The sequence below is a fragment of the Panthera leo genome, chromosome C2 (genome assembly GCF_018350215.1).
Source record: "Panthera leo isolate Ple1 chromosome C2, P.leo_Ple1_pat1.1, whole genome shotgun sequence".
NCBI classification, from domain to species: Eukaryota; Metazoa; Chordata; class Mammalia; order Carnivora; family Felidae; genus Panthera; species Panthera leo.
In genome coordinates, this window is record NC_056687.1 from 47,332,604 (window position 1) to 47,358,108 (window position 25,505).

Genomic DNA, 25,505 nt, shown 5'->3' on the forward strand with positions numbered 1-25,505 from the left:
ATAAAATGTGGTGAAATTAAAAATAAATTGTAGACTACACAAAGTTGAAATGGGATCATGACACCCGATCCTTAATCTGTTTGCTATTAGGGTGGAGAACAAGATCATGTTCTGCTCTTCTGGAATTCAGACACATTTTTTATTTATTATTTATAAATTTAAAGATTTAAAGGAGTACGAGGAAAGCTCACACAGGCTGGGCAGGTCCTCTTTATAATGTAAATACCTTTCCAATGGGGAAAAAATACTGAAAGATGGTAGTTTGTCTTCAGACAACATTTCCCAGACATTTTTTTATTGTTAGCAAAGCTGTCTTGGAGCATAACTAAGAGTTTCTGAGGAATGGTAACTTTAAAGCAAAGGGAAGGAAAATTTCAATAAGAACCAAGCTGCCCAACTCCCCCTTTATTTTTAAACAGAACCATCAAAGGGCAGCTAACGGAAATATACTTAAGTGGCATTAATTCATCCCTAAGAGGACTCTCCAAGAGTTTTATTGCTACATAAGGGAAAGCCATAAACCAGCAGGAGGAGAAAGCAAAGAAAATAAGTCTGGGGAGTCGTCTTGTGTAAGAAAGTGAGCAGGTGGTCAATAATGTGTCCTTGGCTGGCTTCCACAGCAAGGAGACAGAAACTCATGGCAAGGATGTGGCCCACAAAACAGGCAGTCACAGGGAAAGGAACCGTCGAACTTCACAAAGTGTTAATGAAGAGTTCACATGAACGTGAAATAGTACAATGCCCATCTCTCCTCCCCCTCTCCCTGACCATCCAATTTCATGTTATACTTGACTTCAGAACCTATTGTCTGCCTCTTTCCAGTCTCTCATATGATTAGGACAGAGCAAGAAAGGACTAGGTTGGATACGCACCAGGAGAGTGAGTTTTTAGACTGAAAAGTAATATTAATGATCATTTAGTCCAACACTCTCAGTTTTACAAACAAGGAAATGGATTCTCAGAGCTTGCTTTCATGGATGGATTTTTGCTTGAGGTCTGTGGTCCTCAATGTTAAGACTGGGGATTTAGAAAACACTTCCACAATGTAGCCGTTCAGCTCAAACCAAATCTAAGACCTTCAGAGTAGCGGCAGAGAGGCTGACAAGCATCTTGCAATGAGTGAAAATTATCACCAATCTCAAGGTCATTTTACCTTCAACCAAACCCTTCCTTGTTCTTGACTAGGTTGTGGGGTTTTTAAATCAAGAAGAGCATTCTTTATTAATTTCCAAAGAAGAATGGCTATTATGTAGGATTCTCTATTCTTGTGAGCTGGCAGTGGACACCAGAACACACAATCAGGAGCATGAGAACGAAAATAGTAGGCAGAGAGAACAGTCACATTGATTTGGTGTTTGGAAACCATGATGTTTTTCTCTCAACCTTCCCATCACCCAAGATCTAATTGCATTAGGAAAGAGGGGAGGGACAGGATGGAAATATGGTACCACTCATATATTCATTTGACAAGTATTTATAAAGCCTACTTTGTACACAGTTATGAACTGGGTGCAGAAAGAATTTGCAGAGATAAGTCTGATTGGAGTTCTCTGGACCCTTGAGAGAGCTTTTATATGGAGCTTTCTTCCTCATAACCAGCTCCCAGAATTTATGACCAAAATTCATTGTTCAAAATAAAATACATTAGAGATTTGCTGCATTATCTGGGAAATTAGTATTTTCTATTTCAGTAAGTTCTTGCTGCTAAACATGGTTTGAGGTTACCTTTGCACTAACAACTAATGAAGTGTATGTTAAACTGAATCTGTAGTCTTTTAGATACAAAACTCAATGTAGTTTTGAATTAAGCTAAGGTCTGTGGCTAACTGGGTCTCCGGTGAGGGGCTGGGTGCTCAAATCTTTCAGACACAAGTCTTGGAATATGGTAAACACTAAATAAGTGTTAACTATAGCAGTATTGCTATTATCATCATTCGAGTCTCCAAAAATACCATGGAAAAGCTTCTAAAAAAGTGATCATAAAGGGCGCCTGGGTGGCTTAGTTGGTTAAGCGTCTGACTTCAGCTCAGGTCATGATCTCACGGCTTGTGAGTTCGAGCCCCATGTGGGGCTCTGTGCTGACAGCTCGGAGCCTGGAGCCTGCTTTGGATTCTGTGTCTGCCCCTCTCCTGCTCATGCTCTATCTCTTTCTCTCTCAAAAATAAATAAACATTAAAAAAATAGAAAAATGATTGTAAGCTGCCAATTTTTCTGACCTAAAAGTCCATAACAATTACACTTGCAAATTTTACTTCCTTCAGCAATAAAATATAGCTTGGTCCTGAAGCCACTTCCACAAGGCCAACCTGCAAGAAATGTCTTAGGCTCTCTGAATTTCAAAGCTAAAGCCTTTTGAGCTGCTCAGTAGTCAGTTCACTGAAAGAAGGGAAGTGGGAAGGCATCCAACATTTGAACTAGTGCCCTCATATGGGGGTGGGCAGGCTGTACTAACAGGTGGGAATGCAGACACAATACTTGTTACCCACTTATGAGGAACTGTCTTTACTTTAAGTGTCTTCAGAATCTCAACTGATTTTCATAATAAGTCTGGAAAAGAATGAGGACAAAAATCATCACCTTTCAAATTCTTCAAAAACGGGACAGCAGTAAAGCAGTGTTGTGGGATATGTGCTCATGACGCCCTCTGCTATTACTACTTTTCCTCCGCCTTCTCCTTTAAGTAATATCTAACACATACAAAGTGCTTATAGACCTAGGCACTCTCCTAAGCATTTTATGTTAGTCCTTCCCTTAATGTCCTTAACAACCTCAGGAAACAGGTAATGTTATCAACCTCCCCAATTTAGTGTGAGGAAATAGACGCACAGAGTATTTAAGTAAATTTCCCTAACATCACAGTGCTAGGAAGTAATAGAATCGGGATTTAATTCAGACAGATTAGCTCAGAGTTGCTACTCAAGCATTTCCCCTGACAGCTGCTCTTTAACTATTCCAGTAGCCAATGTGTATTTTTAGATAATTTTGAGGAAGGGGCACAAAATGGCCTCCACTTGTCTCCTTCCTCTGCTGGACAATTCCTATTTATTCTTCAACCCTTAGCTCTAGACAGTGTCCCTCAAGGATCCTGTGTCTGACCAACACTACCCATCCAACCACCCCATCTAGGTTAAGGTCTGTTTTGTCTTTAGTGGGAAACTTATACTAGATCAAGATTTAATTTTCAACGATAGAGTAGAAACTTCTTGAGGATAGATCCTTGTTTTACTTTCACTTATGTTTATATATTTCCAGCTTCTGACACAGTAGCTTACAATTTCAATATACGTTGAATTTAGGGTGCCTGGCTGGCACAGCTGGTTAAGCGTCTGACTCTTGATTTCGGCTCAGGTCATGATTTATGATTGTTGGATCAAGTCCTGCTTGGAATTCTCTCTCTCTCCTTCTCTGTCTCCCCAAATACATAAAGAAACATTAAAAAAATTAATATTTTTAAAAAAGATTGTTGAATTTAGTAATTAAACTAAGCAACAAATATTGAGTAGAGAAACAATGCCAGGACTTAGAAATTTAAGCAAATAAAAGCATGGGACACCCCCATACAGCCTTTTAGAGCAAGAGAGATATTGAGACCATCCCGTATAAAAGTACCCAGCAGCTTAAAGGCTGGATCCTGCCCACAGAGTGATTTTTTTTCCCCTACCAGTCAGTGTTTAAAAGAAAAAAAAGAATTGAGGAGTGCCTGGGTGGCTCAGTCAGTTGAGTGCCTGACTCTTGATTCTTGATTTCAGCTCAGGTCATGATCTCATGGTTCCTGGGATCAAGTCCCATGTCAGGCTCCAAGCTGAGTGGAGCCTGCTTGAGATTCTCTCTCTCCCTCTGCCCCTCTCCCTCTCTTCTGTATGCTCTCTCTCTAAAATAAAATAAAATAAAATAAAATTAAATTAAATTAAATTAAATTAAATTAAATTAAATATAAATTCAAAAATAAAAAAAAAAGAAAAGAAAGAATTGGGCCCAAATTTTTAAACAAAGAGGTTTTTTCCCAATGTGTGGTTTCTCCTGAAAAATTTGAAGACCTGCCCAAACTAGGTACACAATGAGTAGTTCAAAAGCTGGATGGAGCAGTGCTCCCTAGTTCACCATGAACTCTGCCTAGCCAACTCCCTCACTCCCCTATCTCCTTGCTTTTCCAGGTACTTGGGCTTCCCCCACTCCTTCTGATTCATCTTCCTTATTTTATAGTTTAGGAAGAGGAGGCCCTGAAGAGGAGGCCACACACAAGGGTATCGTGTCGGAGAAGTGACTACACCCCAAGCCTCTCACCTCCCATTCAGTTTCCTACTCACGCTCTAGGCCCTCAAAAGAACATTTGTGAAACATGTTTATCAGTGAATTTCCATGTTTCTGTGAATTCTTGTGCCTTGTAGTGAATTTTGGTCATAAAAAGAAAAGTCTCTTACCCACTCTAAGCCTCCTTACCAGATGTATCTTCAGGAACTGGCGTTGATTACATAATTCTTTGTCCTTTCCTCTCTCCACTGCCATTTTCTCTGAAAAATGTTTAGTGAATTAACTGTGAAAACCTTATGATTTTTCCTCCCAGACAGCACATCCATCTCTCTCTCCTTCAAAATAAATTCCACCCTTAGAAAAAATGGAACTTTCAATACCAAGATAGCTGTGGTTTGGTTGCTTTCAGTGCTTTGCCTGTGTTCAAAGGGCAGGATGTTACCACGTGGGCTAATTACTTAGATGGAGCTGTGGTAGAAAAGTGGTGGATTTCAGAGACGGCCCTCTCTGTGGCTGACAATTTATCACAACTTGGTGTTTTAGGCTGAGCCCCAGCTTGAGAACTAAAATTTTTTTTTAATTTAAATTCACTTTTGGGAACAGTCTTGTGGAATTATCTCTGCTACTCTTGAAATGTGTAACAGAGAAAGAACAAATTCACATTTACTGACCAAGAAATTGTCGAGATTTTTTTTTAGCTCTTTTATAATTCGGAAATTTCCAGGGCTAAAAATCACAACTCCAGTAGGGTTACTGTTTTGACTAGAGATTAGCTTGGAGTGGGGGCTGGAGGGGCAATTTTGGAAGAAACTGATTAATTATTTTTATTTCCAAGTGCTGTTGATTTGATTTAATGTTTTGACCATGTGGGATAGAAATTCTAGGGCTTGACTTTTAATATTAAGTCATTCAAGGTTATGTGGCTCAGAGTAATTTTAGTTAAATAAAACTTCGACAATTGAACCCCAAAAATAACGAGATCAAAAGTGAAAAAAGGTCAACAATTTGGGGCCTCATGCCCTGTACCTGTCATCTTTAAACCCGCAAAGACATATATGCACCATACAGTAATTTAATTAATAAATATTTTAGTATTAATGAAATATGGGAAAGGCTTGGATGTCTTCCTTGGTTCAAGGAATTTTGTTTGTTTCACAGTTTCTTATAAAAATACCAAAATGAACAATCTATTGCTGTAATAGTCTGCTAATAAAAAGAAAATGCTAACACGGGAAGTTGGCTTGCTCACTTCATCTTCTGGATATACTGATAGAGAAGTACTAAGTGCCAATCAGAGTGGGGCAGAAAAAAAAAAAGATCTTCCCATGCTTTTCAGTCCTTCCTTGCCACCATCCTAGGAAAGTATTGGGAGAAACATCTATAGTGGTTAAGGGCTCTCTCTCCTGCTTCCAGGAAATGCCCATGCTGGCTAGGAACTGAGCACAGTGTTCTTTATATTTCAATCTTCTCAATTTTCAAAACTTTCACCAGAACTTTTAATTGTAAGAACAACCACTAACTCATTTGAGTTTCACCTGATCTCTCAATCTTTCTTGAGTAAGATGCTGACCGATAATGAAGCATCTAAAAGGTCAGAATTGCAGAAAAGGAGAAAAGGCAAGAGCTTCTAATATGACAGACTTCCTCAGAAAGTTGGAGTCCGTAAGCAAGCTATCTTCTCCTCTCTGTCTCTCCCTCCCACATCTAGAGGTTGCCCTAGAACCCTGACTTCTTAAACTTCAGGACCTAGATGAAGGCCATTCAGGGAACATGGTTACGTGCTCTTGTCTTTTTACCTAATTTGGTTTAAACTTTTTATTCTCTGTGACCTTAGATATTTTGGGAATGAGTATAATTTTATCACTTTATTCATTTGTTACTTACAAAGGACTACTTCAAACACAACTAGTGAGTTTTAACTGTCTGTGTGACAAGGATACTGCTGAATTCTGTTGGTTGAAATTCACTTGTAATCCTATTGGTCTGAATAAGAGTTCAGGGTGAGATAAAAGTGTTTACAGTAAGCAAATGTTCCATGAAATTTATATTTTACAGAACAGATTATGGCTATTTGCTCTAAATAAGTGATTTTACAACAACCAGTTCATTGGATTACATTAAATGAAACTTCTCCACACATTCTCCCTTGCAAAGGTCTAAAAACAGCTTTAGTTCACATTGTGTAACTTACATAAATTATATTAGTGAAGAGAAGGAGAAAGATGCTCTCCAGAGGACTTTCCAGTCCTTCTCTGGACACACCAGGAAATAATTGACCTTGCTACACGTCACCAGACCCATAGAACTGGGAGAACCTTACTCTTGGGATGCCCACATCAAAGCATACTTTACTATAGAACTGCCTTTAAATTTTGGATCTTTAATTTTTCTTACAAAATGAACATTATTCTTTCTAAAAAAACATGACTATGTCACTCACACCTATTCACTACCCACTTCTCCTTCCTTAGAGCCATACTCTGTATTCATTTGTCATTTCCCTGCCAGGAAGTTATACATCAATACTTGCTAAATGACTCTGAGGGAATTTTTGAGCTTACATATTATGAGAAGTTTTCTTTTAATCATTTGTAGCCACTTCTTAAAGATTTCTCTAAGTAAGCTTCAATTTTTATTTAATCTTTCAATATGATTTTAAAAATTATAAATGGCAATTTTTTTTGTCCCTAAACTTTGTTTTATTATTTAGGTTCTTCCTTTTGTTTCTGGTCAGGTGCAGCTTATTTCATCAGAGGAATACTTAGGGGGAGGGAGGAGCTATTCAAACTCTTCCTGTTCCATCTCCAGCCGTAAGAAGGAAGATGTGAGATTAATTTAACTTGATAACATCCAAAAGGCTTGAACATGTACATTCATGAAATGATGTATCTATGAAGTGTGGGTATGTTATTCATGTTCACAGCTACCATAGAATTTTAGAACTGGAGGGGACCTTTGAGTCACCTAGTCAATGTCCTCATTCTGCCAATGAGAAAACTGTTGCCTTGACAGGATAGGAGACCTGCTTAGGTCAGAACTAGAATTTAGGTGCTCTATGCTCTGAGAACAATGATGTGTTCATGCTATGGGAAGAAATCAAAACAAAGCAAAAACAGGATTCCACTTTAGAACTTTCTCTTTTAAGGGTCCTTTCAAGTATTTTTTTTGGGGGGGGGTCCTCTCAAGTATTTGATAAACTATTTCACAGCTGACATGCTTCTATTTAGAGAGACAAAAGGAGCTAATTGTAGACCTCAAGTATGTGAACTATCATTTTAAGAAAAATATTCTCCAGATGTTTCCCACCTCCTTTGAGAATGGAAAAGGGGAAATGAGTTTAAAGTTCAGCAGGAAAGATCCAGATTAGATATTAAGAAATGTAGGTCTGTGAAATCCTGCAGTTGGTTACTGGAGAATATTGTGAAATCTCCTCTTTTGGAGAACTTGTGGAATGTGGGGGTTGGTCATTTGCTTCAGAGGGGTTATGTGGGTGGCCCATTTCTAGACCTGGGGACACAACCTAATTGAGATCTCAAGTTCTGTAGGACCCGTGAGGTCATGCTCTGCTGATAGCTATTAGTGAGGTTGTTTGCTGCTCTTGGTTATAGCAGATTCATCTGTGAAGCATATAATTTTCAAGCTGCTTTGTACTTATATCAGTCTTGGTAGATGTAAATAAGCAGATTGATTAAAACTAATGAGTGCTTATGATGATCTTGCCCACTGCCTTCATTGAAGTGATTGACCAACATCTGATAGGTTTTTTTCTTTGGGCTTCATCTCAGCATATTCACCTTGCCAGTGGCTATCTGACTTCATGAATGCCTGCCAGCTTGTGTCCCTAGTCCAAAAAGCAGAAAGTAAGGGATCCAGTCCAAGATCTCATCCTAAATAACAGAGAATTTCTTTTCTTTCAGCTAAAAAGGCAGCCTTGGTATTTGGAGGACAAGATGGAGAAAAGTGACAGTATAGTTAGATCTCTGCCTTGTAAAACAAAGTAGAAAGATTTGTTAGCTAATGTATTGGAGGTCAGCTCCTAAAAGTAATCAAAGAATAATTTAAAGATTTTAAGTTGGAATCTAACAGTCTTGAATTTCAGTAAAATAATCAATTTTATAAATATAGGATGGGGAGATATCATTTGAGTTTAACATTAAATAAAACTTAGTAAGTAGATATAAGATTAATGATATAATGTATTTGAAGTATGTTCATGGTGGTGGCATAAAGTAAGTACTCAAAAACATAGCTAATATTATTATAACTTTTATGTTCATTGCCTCTCCTTCCCCAACCATCCTCTAGTTCTGGTTTTCTCATATACAGTCACCAATTTTGCCCCTTGCCACCCTGGAGCATTGAACCATTCTTCCATCTAACTCCCTCAAAATCAGTTCTGACAAAAGAATTAGGTTTTCTTCGGAAGGATTAGGATTTCTTCCTCTCTAAGGAGATGAAAAAGGGGATTTACAATACATTCTATAATAAACTTAAAAAGCCCATCTGAAATGAGTTTTTTTCTTTTCTTGAGTGTTCCTCCACTGGAGGTCTCCTTTTCTGGGACTCTCCTCCATGCAGCAATCAACTCTGCTCACACTTAATCTCCTCCAGAATCCCCCAGAATTTCTCTATCCTCTGTGATTTAGAGTTGCTTCTCTTTTCCTTTAAACCCTAGGTGCCAGCCCATCCAAGCACAGAAGGCTCAATTTTTTTAGTAAAACGGGTTTCAGAGAACATCATCTCCACAAATGATAACCATCTATCTCCTTACCTACCCTCTCCTGCTTGGTTTTTCTCCATGTTTTCCAAAACTGCCTATATTTATGTATTTGGCTATTTTTTTGTGTGTCCCCATCAAAGCATAATTCTCAAAATGCTAAAACCACAATCCTCATTCATAAGTGAACATGCCAAAGTTTTATTTAACATGGTGACAAAGTTGGTTTGAAACAAAATATTAAAAACTTGGGGCTTTAGGGGTGCCTGGGTGGCTCATTCAGTTAAGTGACTGACTTTGGCTCAGGTCATGATCTCACTGGGTTCAGGCCCCGCATTGGGCTCTGTGCTGACAGCTCGGAGCCTGGAGCCTCCTTCAGATTCTGTGTCTCCTCTCTCTGACCCTTCCCCACACATGCTCTGTCTCTGTCTCTCTCTCTCTCTCAAATAAAAAAAAAAAAATTTAAAAATTAAAAAAAAATAAACCTTGGGGTTTTTATTATAATGAGCTGATAGAAAAAAATCCTGAGTTACATACAGTTACATACAAAACTGGTAACATAGCAAAGAGCAATAAAACCATATCCTTTTCAACATAGTTGACTTGTTATATCTGTAAAACTAATCAATTATGCAATAAAGTTACATATCCCTAGTTAGATGATCCTAAGGTAGTTTTATTTGCATCACAGTAAAAGATCATGTAACCATCTATCTTTTGCCTTATCCAATTTTGTGATATATTTTTAATGTCCACTTCCCACCTCCCGCTAAAAGTAAGCTACATGTACCCTGCCATATGAATCAAAAAAGGTGGTCTCTCCTACTAGCTGCTCCTACCAGGTAATAAAAATAACAATAGTTGTACAACTAGATAATAGGTTGCTTTATGAATGTTTCCATCATGATTAATATTCAAATAGGAAATATGAAGGCTTTCATATTTCAACTGGTGTAGGTAGGATTCTAAATGTAGAGTGAGGCTGAAATAGATATTTTCTAAAGCCCCATCAGCACTAAGAGTTTTGACTGTGAAGATCTATCTAGAAATAGATATTGAGAAAATGGAAAGAATATCACATAGTTGCCTTGTCCTCAGTTTACAATCATGTTGAAGTATAATGGACCAAACAAAAAACAAAAAACAAAAAAACAAAAAGCAACAGGAAAAAACATAAGGTTGATGAGCTGCATTTAACTTTGTGTTAAACTTTCAATAGGAAGAGGAAGATAATGATGGCTGAAAAGGTAGGGAAGACTGCAGAAGTAGGAATTGAGTTGGTCTAGAGGAATTGTCTAGGTGATATGAGCTGAGTTGTATCCACCAAAATTCCTGTGTTGAAGTCCTAATCCCTAGTACCTCCAAATGTGACTGTATTTGGAAGGGGTTTTTTAAAGAGGAAATCAAGTTAAAATGAGGTCAGTAGGATAGGCCCTTATCTAACATGACTAGCATCCTTATAAAGGACACAAACACACAGAGGAAAGCCATGTGAAGACATAGAGAAAGGGTGGCCTCTACAAGCCAAGGAGAGAGGTCTCAGAAGAAACCCACTGTGCCAACATCTCAATCTCTAACTTCTGGTCTTCACGATTGGGAGAAAATAAGTTTCTGTTGGTTAAACCACTTGGTCGAAGATACTTGGTTATGGCAGCCCTAGCAAACTAATACAGTAGGGTTAAAATGTGGAGGATCAAAAAGAAGAAACCCTTAGAATAAAAAGAATACAATGAAGATGTGAAAATGAAGATAGACACAGATGAGTAAAGTTCTGAAACAATGGTTTACATTAGTGAAAGGCACCCATAACTACCAGTGTGATAAGAAAGACTTTGTGTGTGTGTGTGTGTGTGTGTGTGTGTGTGTGTGTGTGTTGTGTCTTAAGAGAGACAAGTAAGCCTTTCAACTTTCACATCTCTATCCAAAATTTATTTCCCCAGAGATGTTTTACCCACCACTCTTTCCAGAACAGTGTCTTCCACCCCAAGGCATTCTCAGGCTCTTCACCCTGCTTGCAGGCTCTTCACCCTGCTTGGTTTTCTTCATGGTAGTCAAATCTGAAATTATAAAATTTATTTTTAACTTGTTTATTATTGCCTGCCTCCCACACTAGAAAGTGGGTTCAATAAGATCTAGAACCTCATTTGATTCACTCCTCTCTCCAGTACCCAGTTTGTAACATTTAGTAGGCACTCCTTAAATAACTATACTTAATGAATGAATTTCTCTGAGAAATGTAATCAGAAGAGAACCTTCTTTGAGAGGCATTGGAAAGCCAAGAAGACAATTCTGGTAAATATCACAGGAGTAGGATTCTGCCTGACTTCCCCTTGCTTCAGGGGTGATATATCTGAGGCCTTGAGAAACTATAGCTCCTGTGGGAGGGACTACCCAGGAGGAGATGGAAGAGGCTTGACCACCACCACCACCACCACCACTACCACACACACACACACACACACACACACACACACACACACACTTGCATGTGTTGTGTTAGCCTCATGTGAAAGGGAAAGTTGGATTTAGGACAAGGACTGAAGGTTTAAATACTTAAACATTCTTTTGCACAGCAAACCAAAATCTCACGGGGATAAATACAAAGAGAAAATGCTGAGGAGCATTTAAAATAATATATATCACATTATTCTGTTATATACATCACAGGTCACATGAGGAAACTGAAATTCTCTGCAGCCCTTCCCAAATATAGGGAACCATTTAGAGCTATACAAAATGATTAGGATTGGCAACTCTGACACCAAAATGAATAACTGCCTTGGTTCAGCTGTTCTTTTCTTTTTTTTTTTTTTTTTTTTTTGCCCTTTTTTAACAAGTATATTTTAATGGCCATTATTGTTTTATTCATGTTAGGTTTATCATTACTGCAGTTAACCTCACATTTATTTTGGCTAGTATCTTTCTTTGAAACTCTTTGACATTTCAGTTGGTTTTGATTTGTCTTTTTGGTCACACTCCATTAATAATAACTTAAATTTGAATGGTGCTTTTCAGCTTACAAAAAAATTCCTACTATCATTTGTGCCCTCAAACAGCTCTGTGGGAGAGGCCAAGATTATAATTTATTTTTTATAGTTGCTGTTTTATAGGTAAGGAAACTGAGACCTAGTGAAGATAAGGCACTTACCCAAAGTCATAGACATGGGGAATGGTATAGCTACAACTCAACTTGGTCTTCTACAGGGCATGAAACCCATCACTAAGTTGGTCTGACTGGCAAAGATCCACTGTCTGCACACATTATATATGTTGATGTTCACGTATACTTGTGCACACGTGCACACACACGAACACACACGTACCAGTTATCAAGTATAAATCTAAGAAAACATCAACTAGAATTCACAACATTATTGTATCTTGCGTCCTCGGGGGAGGGGGGGGTAAAAAAAAAGGGGGGGGCAAGAAAATCCATTACCACCATTTTTTTCCCAGTAGAAATTCCAAGGCTCCTTCCTCCCACCAGGTGTTTGTATAGTGTTACACAAATCTGATGTTCTTTTGAGTGATTTGGGGAGAACCACTGCACCACTTTGACCACCAAAACTATCCTCAGGGACAAGAGGGAAATCAGTAAGGGTAAGTCAAGCAGTAAATTCTAACCAGGGCCCCTACATAAATATTCAGTTAAAACTGAACAAAGTTTATTTAAAAAAAGAGCCAGAGAAATGGCAGATGGCAGACCTAAGGAGGTGGTTTTCAGGAGAGAAAGGCCAATACTACAAGAGGAAATAATTGTAGTAAAGTAGGATCCCACTGGGCCTTTGGTATTCAACTGGTCTTCTTCCAGGCATTTTGCTTCCTTCCAGTTTTCCAATGTTTCGTTAGATTGTCCTGGTTTAAAAATTATTAAGTATAATCCAACACATTCACTGAATTGATGGAAGGGTGAAGGGCCAAGTATGCTAGCTTATTATTAAAGACATCACCACAAGTTTAGGGTTTAGTAATTAAATTCATTCATCCCCAAAGATAGAATTCAGTCTCAGCTCATACATTACCAGGTATTACCATGTATTTCTGGTATAGATTAATACTTCCAGCTCTCTGGTGACTGCCTTAAACCCTGAATGTTAAGGACTCTAGAGAACAATTGAGTCTTATTTTTAACAAATAAAGAACTTGAAGAGATCTGTTCAGATACACAAAACTGAGAAATAAGGTCTTAAGCTCTGGTCTTCTGAGTGAACAAAGTAAGGAATGGTGGTTTGTATAGTACGTTGTAATTTGTCTTAAAGGAATATGTATTATATGTGCATATTCTTAGAATACCTCTGGAAACATATGAGGAAAATGGGAAAAGTTGTTGCTTCAAGGGGAAAGGATTAAAGATACTGGAGAACAGAAGAGGATGGGAAAGTCACTTTTTCTGCTGTCAATCCCTACTAAAAAAAGTATAAGCTCTGTGGGGGCAGGGCCCATTGACCATATTATATTTATCTTTATAATCCCTAGCTGGGTCTAGCATTGTGTTTGATGAGTAGTTAATAAATTATCATTGAGTACTTACAACAGATGTTCTTTTCCCATCTAAGATAAAAATGGACCATAGGGGCACGTGGGTGGCTCAGTTAAGTGTCCCAACTCCTGATTTTGGCTCAGGTAATGATCTCACAGTGTGTTTGATCCCACATCAGGCTCTGAGCTGAGATTCTCTCTCCCTCTCTGCCACTCCCCTGTTCATGCGCGTGCTCTCTCTTTCTCTCTCTCAAAATAAATAAACTTTTCAAAAAAAATAAATAAAATGGACTATTGAGTATAAATCAATACCAATTTTGTGGCTCTTTCCAAATGGTTTATAATAATCCTTCTTAGACAGAAAATAACAGCATTCTATCTTCTCCCATTTACCAGCACATGTACTATGTAGAATACACTTGAATCAAATAGTTCTTGAGACTATTCTGATTTATGAAATGGAGAAAGTTTTAAAAATCATTTTACTGACAGATGTTTTGGGGGAAATATGGTTAGTATATTTAGAAAAATTATAAAGCAGTGAATTTTGTGGTAGAGATTCCATTAAATATTTTCTTAGGTGCTTTTTATTAACCAATTCTCCTGTAGCCTGTTCACACTCTTGGCATCCCTCTTGAATAGGATGTCGCAAAGTCAACACATATTTTCTAAGTGGAAAACTGTGATCCAGAATTAAGGCAGAAGCAAAGAAAACAAACTCACAGGAGATTGGAAATTAAATTATTTAGAGATAGTTTATTCAAAGTTCTTCAGAATATTCTGACATTAAAAATTGTGAGAACCTTGCCACTTCTTTCTCCAGCATAATGATGACACTCCACTTAGGATTCAGATTTTCAAGTCCTTTAATAACGTGTGGGGAGCACCTTATTATGTCCTGTCAGTACCAGGGAGAACAGACTTCAGTGTGTACCACAGTTGTCCTCTAGTGGGCTTTTGTGAGCACTGCAGTTCCCTGGGCTTCTGGGTCTTCAGCCCTGGGCATTTCCAGAGGTCTTTTTGAGTTGGTTTTTATAAACCTATAAGCCCCATTTGCATTTTTTCTGTTAAATGTCAAATTGAAAAGGGTATTATTAAAGGGCTTGTACAGTTTAAGGGCTTGTACAGTTTATTCATGTGAGTAGTTACACAACCCTATTTTATGCAACTAATTTGCTTTGTAAACTCCTTTCCTTCATAATAGTACAAGATAAACTTCAATGGACTCCCGGTCCAAATGAGCAGATTCTAAACTAATGACTTTACGGTATTTAAATATTACAATGGCATTTTGGGACTGTCATATTGTACCTTCTTTCCAATTCAGAAGACTTCTGTGGTTTGCATTGCTGTTGTCTGCTTGCTCTTCAACTTTTACATTTATTTGTGACCACACCAAAGCAGCTAAAGGGCAGATGAAAAATCTCAGTCCCTGGCATAAAGCCTATCAATTACTTACCATTTCCACTTAGAATGGAATTTTGGCACATACTAACAAAGCCTGACTGGCCACCAAGTTTGCCTCCTTTTGGACAACCTACTCAATCCATTAGGATTAAGTTTAGTGCAAATGTGATACTCAAAAGAATAATGATTTAAAGAAGAGGATAAACCTTTAGCTCTTCCTTGTGTAAACAAATTCTAAATTTAAGGATTAATATGGGACCTTCTTGTTCAGCCAAGGCTGAGGTCTGTTCTAGCTTGTTGCTCCACCATGCTCAGTGCACGGATTTCCCTTCTGGTCCCAGATGTCTGCTCTGCTTCCAGGCAAATGTATCCACATTTCAGCCAGCAGGAAGGAGGAAGAGGGACAGGGCCACTCTCTTTCAGGGTCCTTCTTGGAATTTGTACCCATTACAACCACATCCATTTGTCACATGGCCACACTTGGCTGAAATGTCTTTATTCTGGGCTGTTTTGTTCCAGCTAAAAATCAAGGGTTCCAATACCATGGAAGAAGGCAGAATTGATATTTCCCCACAGTTTATAATCCCACTAATTGCCTTCATTTGACAGTTCCTACTCTTTTCTGTTTTTTGCTTGTTTTCTCCTGAAAAGGCACCATCTTCTTCCTTTTCATTTATCTTCCACTGGTGATGTTCTGCTGATAAAGACTGTTTCCTTCTTCTCCCCCTTCTTTCTCTAAATAGACATGTCTAGTGGCCTGTAAGGCTTTCACCATGTTGGTGCATTCCTTCCTTCCACAGGTGATGGCTGTGCCACCTGGCCCTCTGCAGCTGCTGGGAGTGCTGCTTACCATTTCCCTGGGCTCCATCAGGCTCATTCAGGCTGGTGCTTACTATGGGATCAAGCCGCTGCCACCACAAATTCCTCCTCAGATCCCACCACAAATTCCACAATACCAGCCTCTGGGCCAGCAAGTACCTCACATGCCTTTGGGCAAAGATGGCCTTACCATGGGCAAGGAGCTGCCCCACATGCAGTATGGCAAAGAATATCCACATCTACCCCAATATATGAAGGAAATTCAGCCAGTGCCAAGAATGGGCAAGGAAGCAGCACCTAAGAAAGGCAAAGGTAACATCACATTCCTGTGCTGTTATGAAATGGCAGCTTTCCAAAATCCTCAGCTATGAGATCAGGGGAAAAGCTACATTTTATAAATTTTTATTCTTGAATGTATTACTGATATTCATTAAGTGTTCACTGTGTTCTAAACTCTATCCTCAAAAAGTTCAAGACCTAAAAATACAGACAAAATTAGTTTTCTGTTGTGCTTTATTTTAATAGCATTAAATGGCACAAAACACATTTAATAACAAATAATTTATTCTCTTACTCATTATCTGTTCAAACATTTGGCAACTATTTCATGAGCATCTATTTTTGTGTCAGACTCTGGGCCAGATGCTGGGGGGATTAAAGCAATGGGGGAAAAAAAGGTGACAAGTCAGTCTCATGAATTGGGACACCAATGTTGTAAGGACCTACTGTGTTAAAAATATATATATTTGAAAGCATTTTGTGATCTAGGAGCTGGATAAATGTCACTGTTTTTAAGAGTGCTTGAATTAAGCTACTACACCTGTTAATAAACTGATAAAAGGAGACTATAAAAGGTAAGGACTGCATGACAGATGAACATTTTTCCCATTGCTTTCCAGCCATATTCATTAGTTATTCAGCACCTACAACATGCTTAGCACTGCGAGAGACACTTTCTTAAAACTTCAGTTGTTTTATCTGGATTCTGAGGAAACCTAGCATTTATAGGAAAGGAACTGCATCGGCATAGCAATTCCCTTTGAGAAAGTGGAGGCCATTCCTACTGGTCCCTGCAAAAGCAGGAAGCTCTACTTCTGGGGTACGACTGGATTTGGTGCTAAGAGGCCTAGAGGCCAGAAATGAGAGACCTGAAAATAATATAATATTGTACGTCAACTATACCTCAATGAAAAAAAAAAAAAAAAACCTTTCTGAAACTACTTTTCTTCATCTGTAAAGTTAAGATTTGTTGAGAAAAATCAGTGGCATAAGGTAAGTAAAATGCTAAGTAAATACTAAAGCAACATAGAAACTTCTGACTTGCTACAGCTGGTCATTCAAGAAACTCTAGGTAAGAAGAGTATGTTCAGGCACTGTGCCAGACATCAAGGATTCCTGATGAGTAAGACATGACCCTGTCCCAGAAGTTCTTGATACAGTAGCTACACACTGCTTGGAAATAATATGTCTTAATAGCACTAGAATATCTACCTAGCATAACAGAAGCATTCCCAATTTTCTTCTCTTTAGGAGCTGATAGCCCACTTAAGGGATTATCAGGATTGTTTTTCTTCCTTTCTTGAGTGGCCTGCCTGGATTGTGGCACTTCCTGTTCTTATTCTGATGGGTACCAGATTGCAATTGGGGAATTTGCTAAGAATATAAATTCTATGGTTCTATTTTGTTCCCTGACAGTAGCTCAGTGAAAAATATGGTCAGGATTAAGATATGACTATTTGTTAAAATAAAACTTTGAGGCCATAAATTTCATTTCTTTGTGTTTCATTTCAGTAGCATAGAAGATCCAGAGTTGTATTGCCGTGTAAGGCACAGCATAATCATCCTAACAAACATGTGCTTTGTATTTTGATAACAATCTGAGAAAGCATAACATCTTTCATTATCTATTATCTAATCTTGTAGTGTGGCTATATTATCCTTGCTGCAGAGAGGCAAGCAGAAACAGTGAAGGCTTAAGTGGCCCAGTCCAGATCTCATTTCAAGTCCAAGAAGAGCTTCCTGCCCCTAATCCCAGCTCAATTCCTTCTCCACACTGCTTGTCAGCCTAAAGTACCTTACTTCTCCTGTTTGAAACCTAATTTGCAAATGAGGAATAATTTATTAAAGAATTCATATTTGAGGCTCAGGAAATCCTATAGCACATTAAAGGAATTAAGCAAATGTATTTGGCTCTAGAGACAGACGTGGAAGATGTTATTAAACCACATACAAGATAAAATGCTTCTATTCTTCCCTGAATCCACAAGATAATTACTTTCATTAAACACATCTACTGCTTTTCAGCACAAGAGGAAATATTATTTAGCCACAAAATATGTATTTAATATATAAGATACATTAAAATATTATTTAGCCAAAAATATTAATAGGAAATATTATTTAGCATAAAATATATATTTAAATATATATTAAATACATATAAATATAATTATATATAAATAAGTATATAAATATAAATATATTAATATCTATTTAATATATAAAATGTATTAAAAAATCAAGGACATGGAAAAATACATTAGGTAGAATAAATAATAAAAAAAATAAAAACGCCAACACTGTTTAACACATACACACACCTAGAATACATGAGATGAAAATACATATAAATGTCAAGTGATTATCTCTTGAGTAGTGGGCTTATAGGCAACTTTGATTTTTCTTCATCCTTCTTTGAATTTTCCAAAATCTTCATAGCAAACACACCATCTCAAAACTTTGGAGTTTTGTACTTGGAAAAATGTTTCCTCATTACTTTTTAGCTTTTTTATATAACCAATGCTGATAAAAGCAGCTACAGATATCAGTTCTCAACAGTATTTCAAACATGACAAAACAGTTATCAGCCTGATTGTCCTTTAAGTACGGATAACACAGTCCTGGAAGACGAGCACATTATTCCTAGTCTTTCCTTTCAGTAAGTAATAGGCTAAGGTGTCAAAATTAAATAATGATCGTCATGACTTCCTTAAGTAAGGAATAATAAATATTAATTTTTCTTTCTCTTTTTTTTTCCCTCCTTGCCCCCACTCCCATCCCCTCTCCCCCAATAGAAATACCATTAGCAAGTTTACGAGGGGAGCAAGGTCCGCGTGGAGAGCCTGGCCCAAGAGGACCACCTGGGCCCCCTGGCTTACCAGGTCATGGGATACCTGGAACCAAAGGAAAGCCAGGGCCACAGGGATATCCAGGAATTGGAAAACCAGGTATGCCCGGAATGCCAGGAAAGCCAGGAGCCATGGGAATGCCCGGAGCAAAAGGTGAAATTGGACCCAAAGGGGAGATCGGGCCTATGGGGATCCCAGGACCACAAGGACCTCCAGGGCCCCATGGACTTCCTGGCATTGGAAAACCAGGTGGGCCAGGGTTACCAGGGCAACCAGGTGCAAAGGGTGAGCGAGGACCCAAAGGACCACCAGGACCTCCAGGACTTCAGGGTCCTAAAGGAGAGAAGGGCTTCGGGATGCCAGGTCTGCCAGGCCTGAAGGGTCCTCCAGGGATGCATGGCCCTCCTGGCCCTGTTGGACTTCCAGGAGTCGGCAAACCAGGAGTTACAGGCTTCCCTGGGCCCCAGGGCCCCCTGGGAAAGCCAGGTCCTCCAGGTGAACCTGGTCCACAAGGCCCTATTGGAGTCCCAGGAGTTCAAGGGCCTCCTGGGATGCCTGGAGTTGGGAAACCAGGCCAGGATGGGATCCCTGGCCAGCCAGGATTTCCAGGCGGGAAAGGGGAACAAGGACTGCCAGGGCTGCCAGGACCCCCAGGCATTCCAGGGATTGGGAAACCTGGTTTCCCAGGACCCAAAGGTGACAAGGGCATAGGGGGTCTGCCTGGGGCTCTGGGACCAAGAGGGGAGAAAGGACCAGTAGGAGCCCCAGGAATGGGGGGTCCCCCAGGAGAGCCAGGCCTGCCTGGAATCCCAGGTCCTATGGGCCCTCCAGGTGCTATTGGTTTTCCCGGACCCAAAGGAGAAGGTGGGGTTGTAGGGCCACAGGGGCCACCAGGTCCCAAGGGTGAGCCAGGGCTTCAAGGCTTCCCAGGAAAGCCAGGTTTTCTTGGTGAAGTAGGGCCCCCTGGCATGAGGGGTTTGCCAGGTCCCATAGGGCCCAAGGGGGAAGCTGGACTCAAAGGTTTACCGGGGCTCCCTGGTGCTCCCGGGCTGCTTGGACCAAAGGGAGAGCCAGGAATCCCAGGGGATCAGGGTTTACAGGGTCCTCCAGGCATCCCAGGGATTGCGGGCCCCAGTGGGCCCATTGGACCACCTGGAATGCCAGGCCCCAAAGGGGAACCGGGCATCCCAGGGCCCCCTGGGTTCCCTGGAGTAGGGAAACCTGGAGTAGCAGGACTTCATGGCCCCCCAGGGAAGCCTGGTGCCCTTGGTCCTCAAGGGCAGCCGGGCCTTCCAGGGCCCCCAGGCCCTCCAGGACCCCCAGGTCCCCCAGCTGTGATGCCCCCTACACCACCACCCCATGGAGAGTATCTGCCAGACATGGGGCTGGGAATTGATGGAGTGAAACCCCCCCATGCCTATGGGGCTAAGAAAGGCAAGAATGGAGGGCCAGCCTACGAGATGCCTGCCTTTACAGCTGAGCTGACTGCACCCTTCCCACCTGTGGGGGCCCCGGTGAAGTTTGACAAACTGCTCTATAATGGCAGACAGAACTACAACCCACAGACGGGCATCTTCACCTGCGAGGTCCCTGGGGTCTACTACTTTGCATACCATGTTCACTGCAAGGGGGGCAACGTGTGGGTTGCTCTGTTCAAGAACAATGAGCCCATGATGTACACGTATGATGAGTACAAAAAGGGCTTTCTGGACCAGGCATCTGGGAGTGCGGTGCTGCTGCTCAGGCCCGGAGACCGAGTGTTCCTCCAGATGCCCTCAGAACAGGCCGCAGGACTGTATGCTGGGCAGTACGTTCATTCCTCCTTTTCAGGATATTTATTGTATCCCATGTAAAAAAGAAAAGAAAGAGAGATTTAATAGAAGAAAAGAAAATGATGCACCGAAAAAATCCAAATGAAAAATGTAATTGCTTCAAAACATTTATATAGTTGGAAAGTTATATTTCAGTGAAAATTTGAACCATCGTGTACAAATAAAAACTAAGATGCATGTTTAATGCTCTGCACAGCAGCCTATAATTGAAAATGATGGGATAGATTTATGTATCAAGTACTGACACTTGTGTTGTACCCACTGGAATCATATTAGCTGTTGTATTGTTATATGCTTCCATAACCTGCTTATTCAGATCATTCAGAATATTTCAGTATGAAAGATCATAGCTAATGAAAGTCATTTGCTCATACTGTTTAAAGATTTATCAATATGGCTTAAAGAAATGTCATTGATAACAATTACATACCGTATTTACTTGCATAATTTCCTCTGTATTTGTGCAGATATTTTGCCATGGAATGTGGGTGAGGGGTTCTGCTGTGTTACAGCCCCAGCGGGAGAGAATAAGGGGGGACCAGTAGGGTTTTAGTCCAAGGGATATTTCCCTCCTGTCAGAGGCTGTATCTTTTCTCAGCACGAGTCCTACTCAGAATTGTCTATCTTGTCTCTCTAAAAGAACAAGTGAACCAATCGACCACCGTGTAATTTACTCAGTGCCTCCTCTGTGCCTTGCACTGGATGAGACGTTTGAGGGACATGAGACAGTGCCACGAAAGAAGCTAAACAACCAGCTGGGAGACAGGGGCAGTAGTTAATTCACTTCTTTCTCAAGGGTTCTTTTTGTTTTATTTTCTGTAATTTTTTTTTTCTTTTTTCTTCCCTCCATGTAATTTCCACTATGATCCAACCAACATAAGCACGTGGAAGTCATAAGAAAAAAATAATAACTTTCCAGTTTTGTGGAATGTTCATTATCATCAGCAGTTTTCAATTGCTTACATGCCTATAAAAATCCCCCTTCCTTGCCTACCCATACAAATGACTACAATGAGGTTTCACCCATGAAGGAGCTTTAAGTGTTTCTCAGTAGCTGTTGAATTTTGAAGAAATTTCCCAGTGTTGTATATATGCAAATTGGTATGTCTGAGGTTCCAAAATCAATTTCCAAAACCCAAGTCATTTTTTACTTGGGGAGGAAAAGAAGTTTCAGAATTCCATAGGAAAATAATTTTTTTGAAAAATTATTTCTCAAGTTTTAAACTAAAAAAATGGATGTAGTATTTTCTACTGTAGATACTAGGAGGAAAAGGAAAGTTGTAGGAAAAGAACTGTTTCTTTAGAAGCAACCTGAGGAAGAGCTATATGAAATGTCAAACGGCAAATAAGAGTCCATGCTTCTTTTTCACCTCATACTCAGCACAAGTCAAGGGTCAATACAAGTTTAAAGAGAAAAATAAGTGTCTTTCCAGGTTTTCACTTAGGTACATATTAACTGCTTCGGGCATTCAAATCTGGTCTCAAAATGCAGACAAAATATTTCAGTCAGCTATGAGTCTGCCGCTGACACTATAAGGAATTGGGGATATAATGTGGGGTTATAGTGGTGGACTCTTGTATCTCTTCCTCAAAATTAAAAGTGAGAAGTTGAGGGGAAAGGTACAGATGGAAAAATACACAAATAAATACGGTATAAACACACATGGAAATGTGTCTATGTCAAATCTGAATCATTTTAACCATCAAGAAAATCCTCCCCAACCTAATAGGTGTCTTTTCCCTTATATGGTAAACGAGCACCATTTCTTCTCAATTTCTTAAAAAGAGAAATGAGTTCATTACCAGAGGGTTTCTTATTCACTGCTAATTATATGACAAACTTTTCCCATCAAAAGATATCCAACCCAACTTTCATTTTCAAAGCAGACAGCGTTTCTATGGCCAAATACCCTTCAGGTTGGTCTTGAGGATGCTGGTTTTGGACTGATGACTATGGAGGCAATAAGGACCCACTGGGCTCCTTCAGCTAAACAGATGCATTGAAATGGCTTGGAAGCAAGTCAAATCAGCTGATCTGTAAATCCGTATTTATCTGTACATGTATGGGCTTTTTCTTTCCACCAAGTAAGAAAGTACCTCTTTAGGTAAAACCAAATTTCACATTTTAAAATACCTTCCAACTTATTTATTGGTTGTTACTCAATTGCATATATATATATTATATATACATATATATAATATATATATATGAAATGTGTGTGAGTGTGTATATCATCAGGCATATGCTTCTAACTTTTAGATAGGGGAGGAGCAAAATTTATGCCAAATACTGTGTATTCTACAATGGTGCTAATCTCAGAACTAAATGAATTACTCCATTTAATTTAAAAAAGAGTTTTAAATAATTATCGTGTGTGTCTGTGTTTCCCTTTTAAGTGTTGCACATCCTGTTAACACATTAGTGTAAAAGCAGATGAAACAAACAACCACATGTTCGAAAATCTAGGGATAGAGCTATAATCCCTATTTAATTCAAATTCAACCAGAACTTTTCCATGTGAAATGAACAAAATTGGCATTGTTATTTAAACACAGAGTTTTAATGCAGTATGACATCCCGCAGAGGAAAAGAATGTCTGTAGTGGGTGACTGTTCTCAAATATTTTGCAGAACACCATGAAAGGTGAATAGACTGGTAACTTTTTTGAGTTTCCATGATAGATTTGAGACTTGTCAATAGCAAATCAATTTTGTATTTAAATTTTTGTACTGATGAAAAAAAGACTTATTAAATATCTTTAAAAGTATGTTTCTCATCTTGTTCATATCACTCAGCTGACACTGAACCTCATAATTTTTTTTATCTCCCATGTACTAATGAGCTGCTGAAACAGAGACCTAAATCATAGCTTAAACAAGACAATTATTTCTCTCTGACACAACAGGTCTGAGCATCAGCAGTCCAGTGCTCATGTAGTAGCTCCAGTCAGGGCCCCAGATTCTTTCTATCTTTCTGCTTTTCCACCCTAAAGTTGTTGCCCTCATCCCCAAGGTCCAGGACAGGTAACCATCACAGCCACATTCCAGGCAGTGGAAAGGTGAAAACATCAGGAACGGGAGAGCATGCTCCCTAATTGCTTGCATTACTCCCTCCCACATCCTATTGCTCTGAATTTAGTCACATTGCCCAAAGCTGCCAAGAGAGTGTGGGAAATTGAATATTTATTCAGGGTAACCACATGCCCAGCTGAAAATCAGGGATTATCTTAACATGGAAGAAGGGAGAACAGATATTAGGGGACAATGAATGAGCTGCTGCATCTATCACCTCCATCATAAAAGGAAAAAAAAAAACTGCCACAAACCTCTCTTCCCCCGCAAGAAACCAATCCTCAAATACTCTATTCTATTTTAGCCAGCCAAACTAGAGCCGAATATTTTGAGGGGAGATAGTGGTGAGTAGAGCTACAGAGCAGAAGCAGACCTGTTTCAAGAATCTAAGGGTCTTAAGTATCACTGATGAAAGAATTCTGCTGTGATGATTTATCAAGCTCAGAATGATTGTAACTTACATCTATGATATTATGAAGATATCATTTAAAGCATTCCATAAACAAGTGTGTATCACCCATCTATGGGCTGATTAACTCACTTGCTTAAACCATAAGTCTGGAAGCTCAAGACCACAGTTTCCATTCCCAATCAGCCCAATTAGTTCTATTTCATTCCACAGCTCTTCCATAACATGAACCAATCATCTTGTATGCACACACTGTTGGTCACAAAGGTAAACAGAAGGGCGGATACAGGTGACACAGGCAGGGAGGAATAAATAGTTGGAATTCAGAATGCTGGACAAGCAAGGCGAATCCATCATCACAATGGGTCTGTAGCATCCCCTTGCCTTAAAACAAAACACAAAGTAGGCCTACTCTGCACTCGATACTACTAGTACTACGAGGCAATGTGAAGGATACAAAAGCAACGGAAAACATGACCCTTCCCCTTAAAAAAAAAATCATCTTCTGTTTGGAGGAAATTAAGATGTTTGTTAAGCAAAAGATTAGTTTCCAGGTGATATACAAACAAACAGATGTGGTGTGGTGCTGAGAGGATGCACACTAGTTAGATTCAGGAAGAGAAAGACCATTCCATGCTGCTGCCTTGCTAGAAATGCTCTGACATGTCTCCTGCATAATTCCTCCTCACCCCTCAAAACACAGCTCAAGCATCACCTCCTCTTCTGTACTGCTCAAACTCAGTCATCTTCTCCCCTGTGACCACCCTGCCTTGTATAGACTTCTGTCCCTTCACTTTCCCTACCTTGTAACTGACCTGTTACTGTCTCCCATATTTGACAGAGAGTAGCTTCTTGAAAGCAGGCACTATTTCATCTTTCATCCATAGCCCAACACAGAGTGCTGGTCCAGCACCAGGTCAGAAGGAAGAATGAAGAATGAATCTCTCAAGGCTGCTGTGGGAGGCAGTGACAAAGTCGGTATGAGTTGCTCTAGGATTCCAAGATTCTACAGGTTATATATTCCAAGATTATTTAGAAGTTTAATATGGGATGAAACCTAATAACAGACAGTATTTTGGAGATGATTTTTAAAGAAATCACTTTTTTTTTTAATTTTTTTTCAACGTTTTTTATTTATTTTTGGGACAGAGAGAGACAGAGCATGAACGGGGAAGGGGCAGAGAGAGGGAGACACAGAATCGGAAACAGGCTCCAGGCTCCGAGCCATCAGCCCAGAGCCTGACGCGGGGCTCGAACTCACGGACCGCGAGATCGTGACCTGGCTGAAGTCGGACGCTCAACCGACTGTGCCACCCAGGCGCCCCTAAAGAAATCACTTTTAATGTGATGGGCTTTGAATAGCATAGGGACATCCCAAGAGGAAAAGGTTC

General features: G+C 39.6%; 1 protein-coding gene across 2 annotated transcripts in view; it reads left to right on the plus strand.

The window, feature by feature from the left end:
- COL8A1 (collagen type VIII alpha 1 chain) overlaps positions 1–21,080 on the plus strand; it is a 149,477-nt gene extending 128,397 nt beyond the window's left edge. For both annotated transcript variants that reach the window (XM_042955872.1, XM_042955873.1), the window contains 2 exons: positions 15,655–15,985; positions 18,748–21,080. In XM_042955872.1, the coding sequence (XP_042811806.1) occupies positions 15,658–15,985; positions 18,748–20,654 (2,235 nt within the window). In that variant the 5' untranslated portion in view covers positions 15,655–15,657 and the 3' untranslated portion in view covers positions 20,655–21,080. The remainder of the gene's footprint in view (positions 1–15,654; positions 15,986–18,747) is intronic.
- The last annotated feature ends 4,425 nt before the right edge of the window (positions 21,081–25,505 follow it).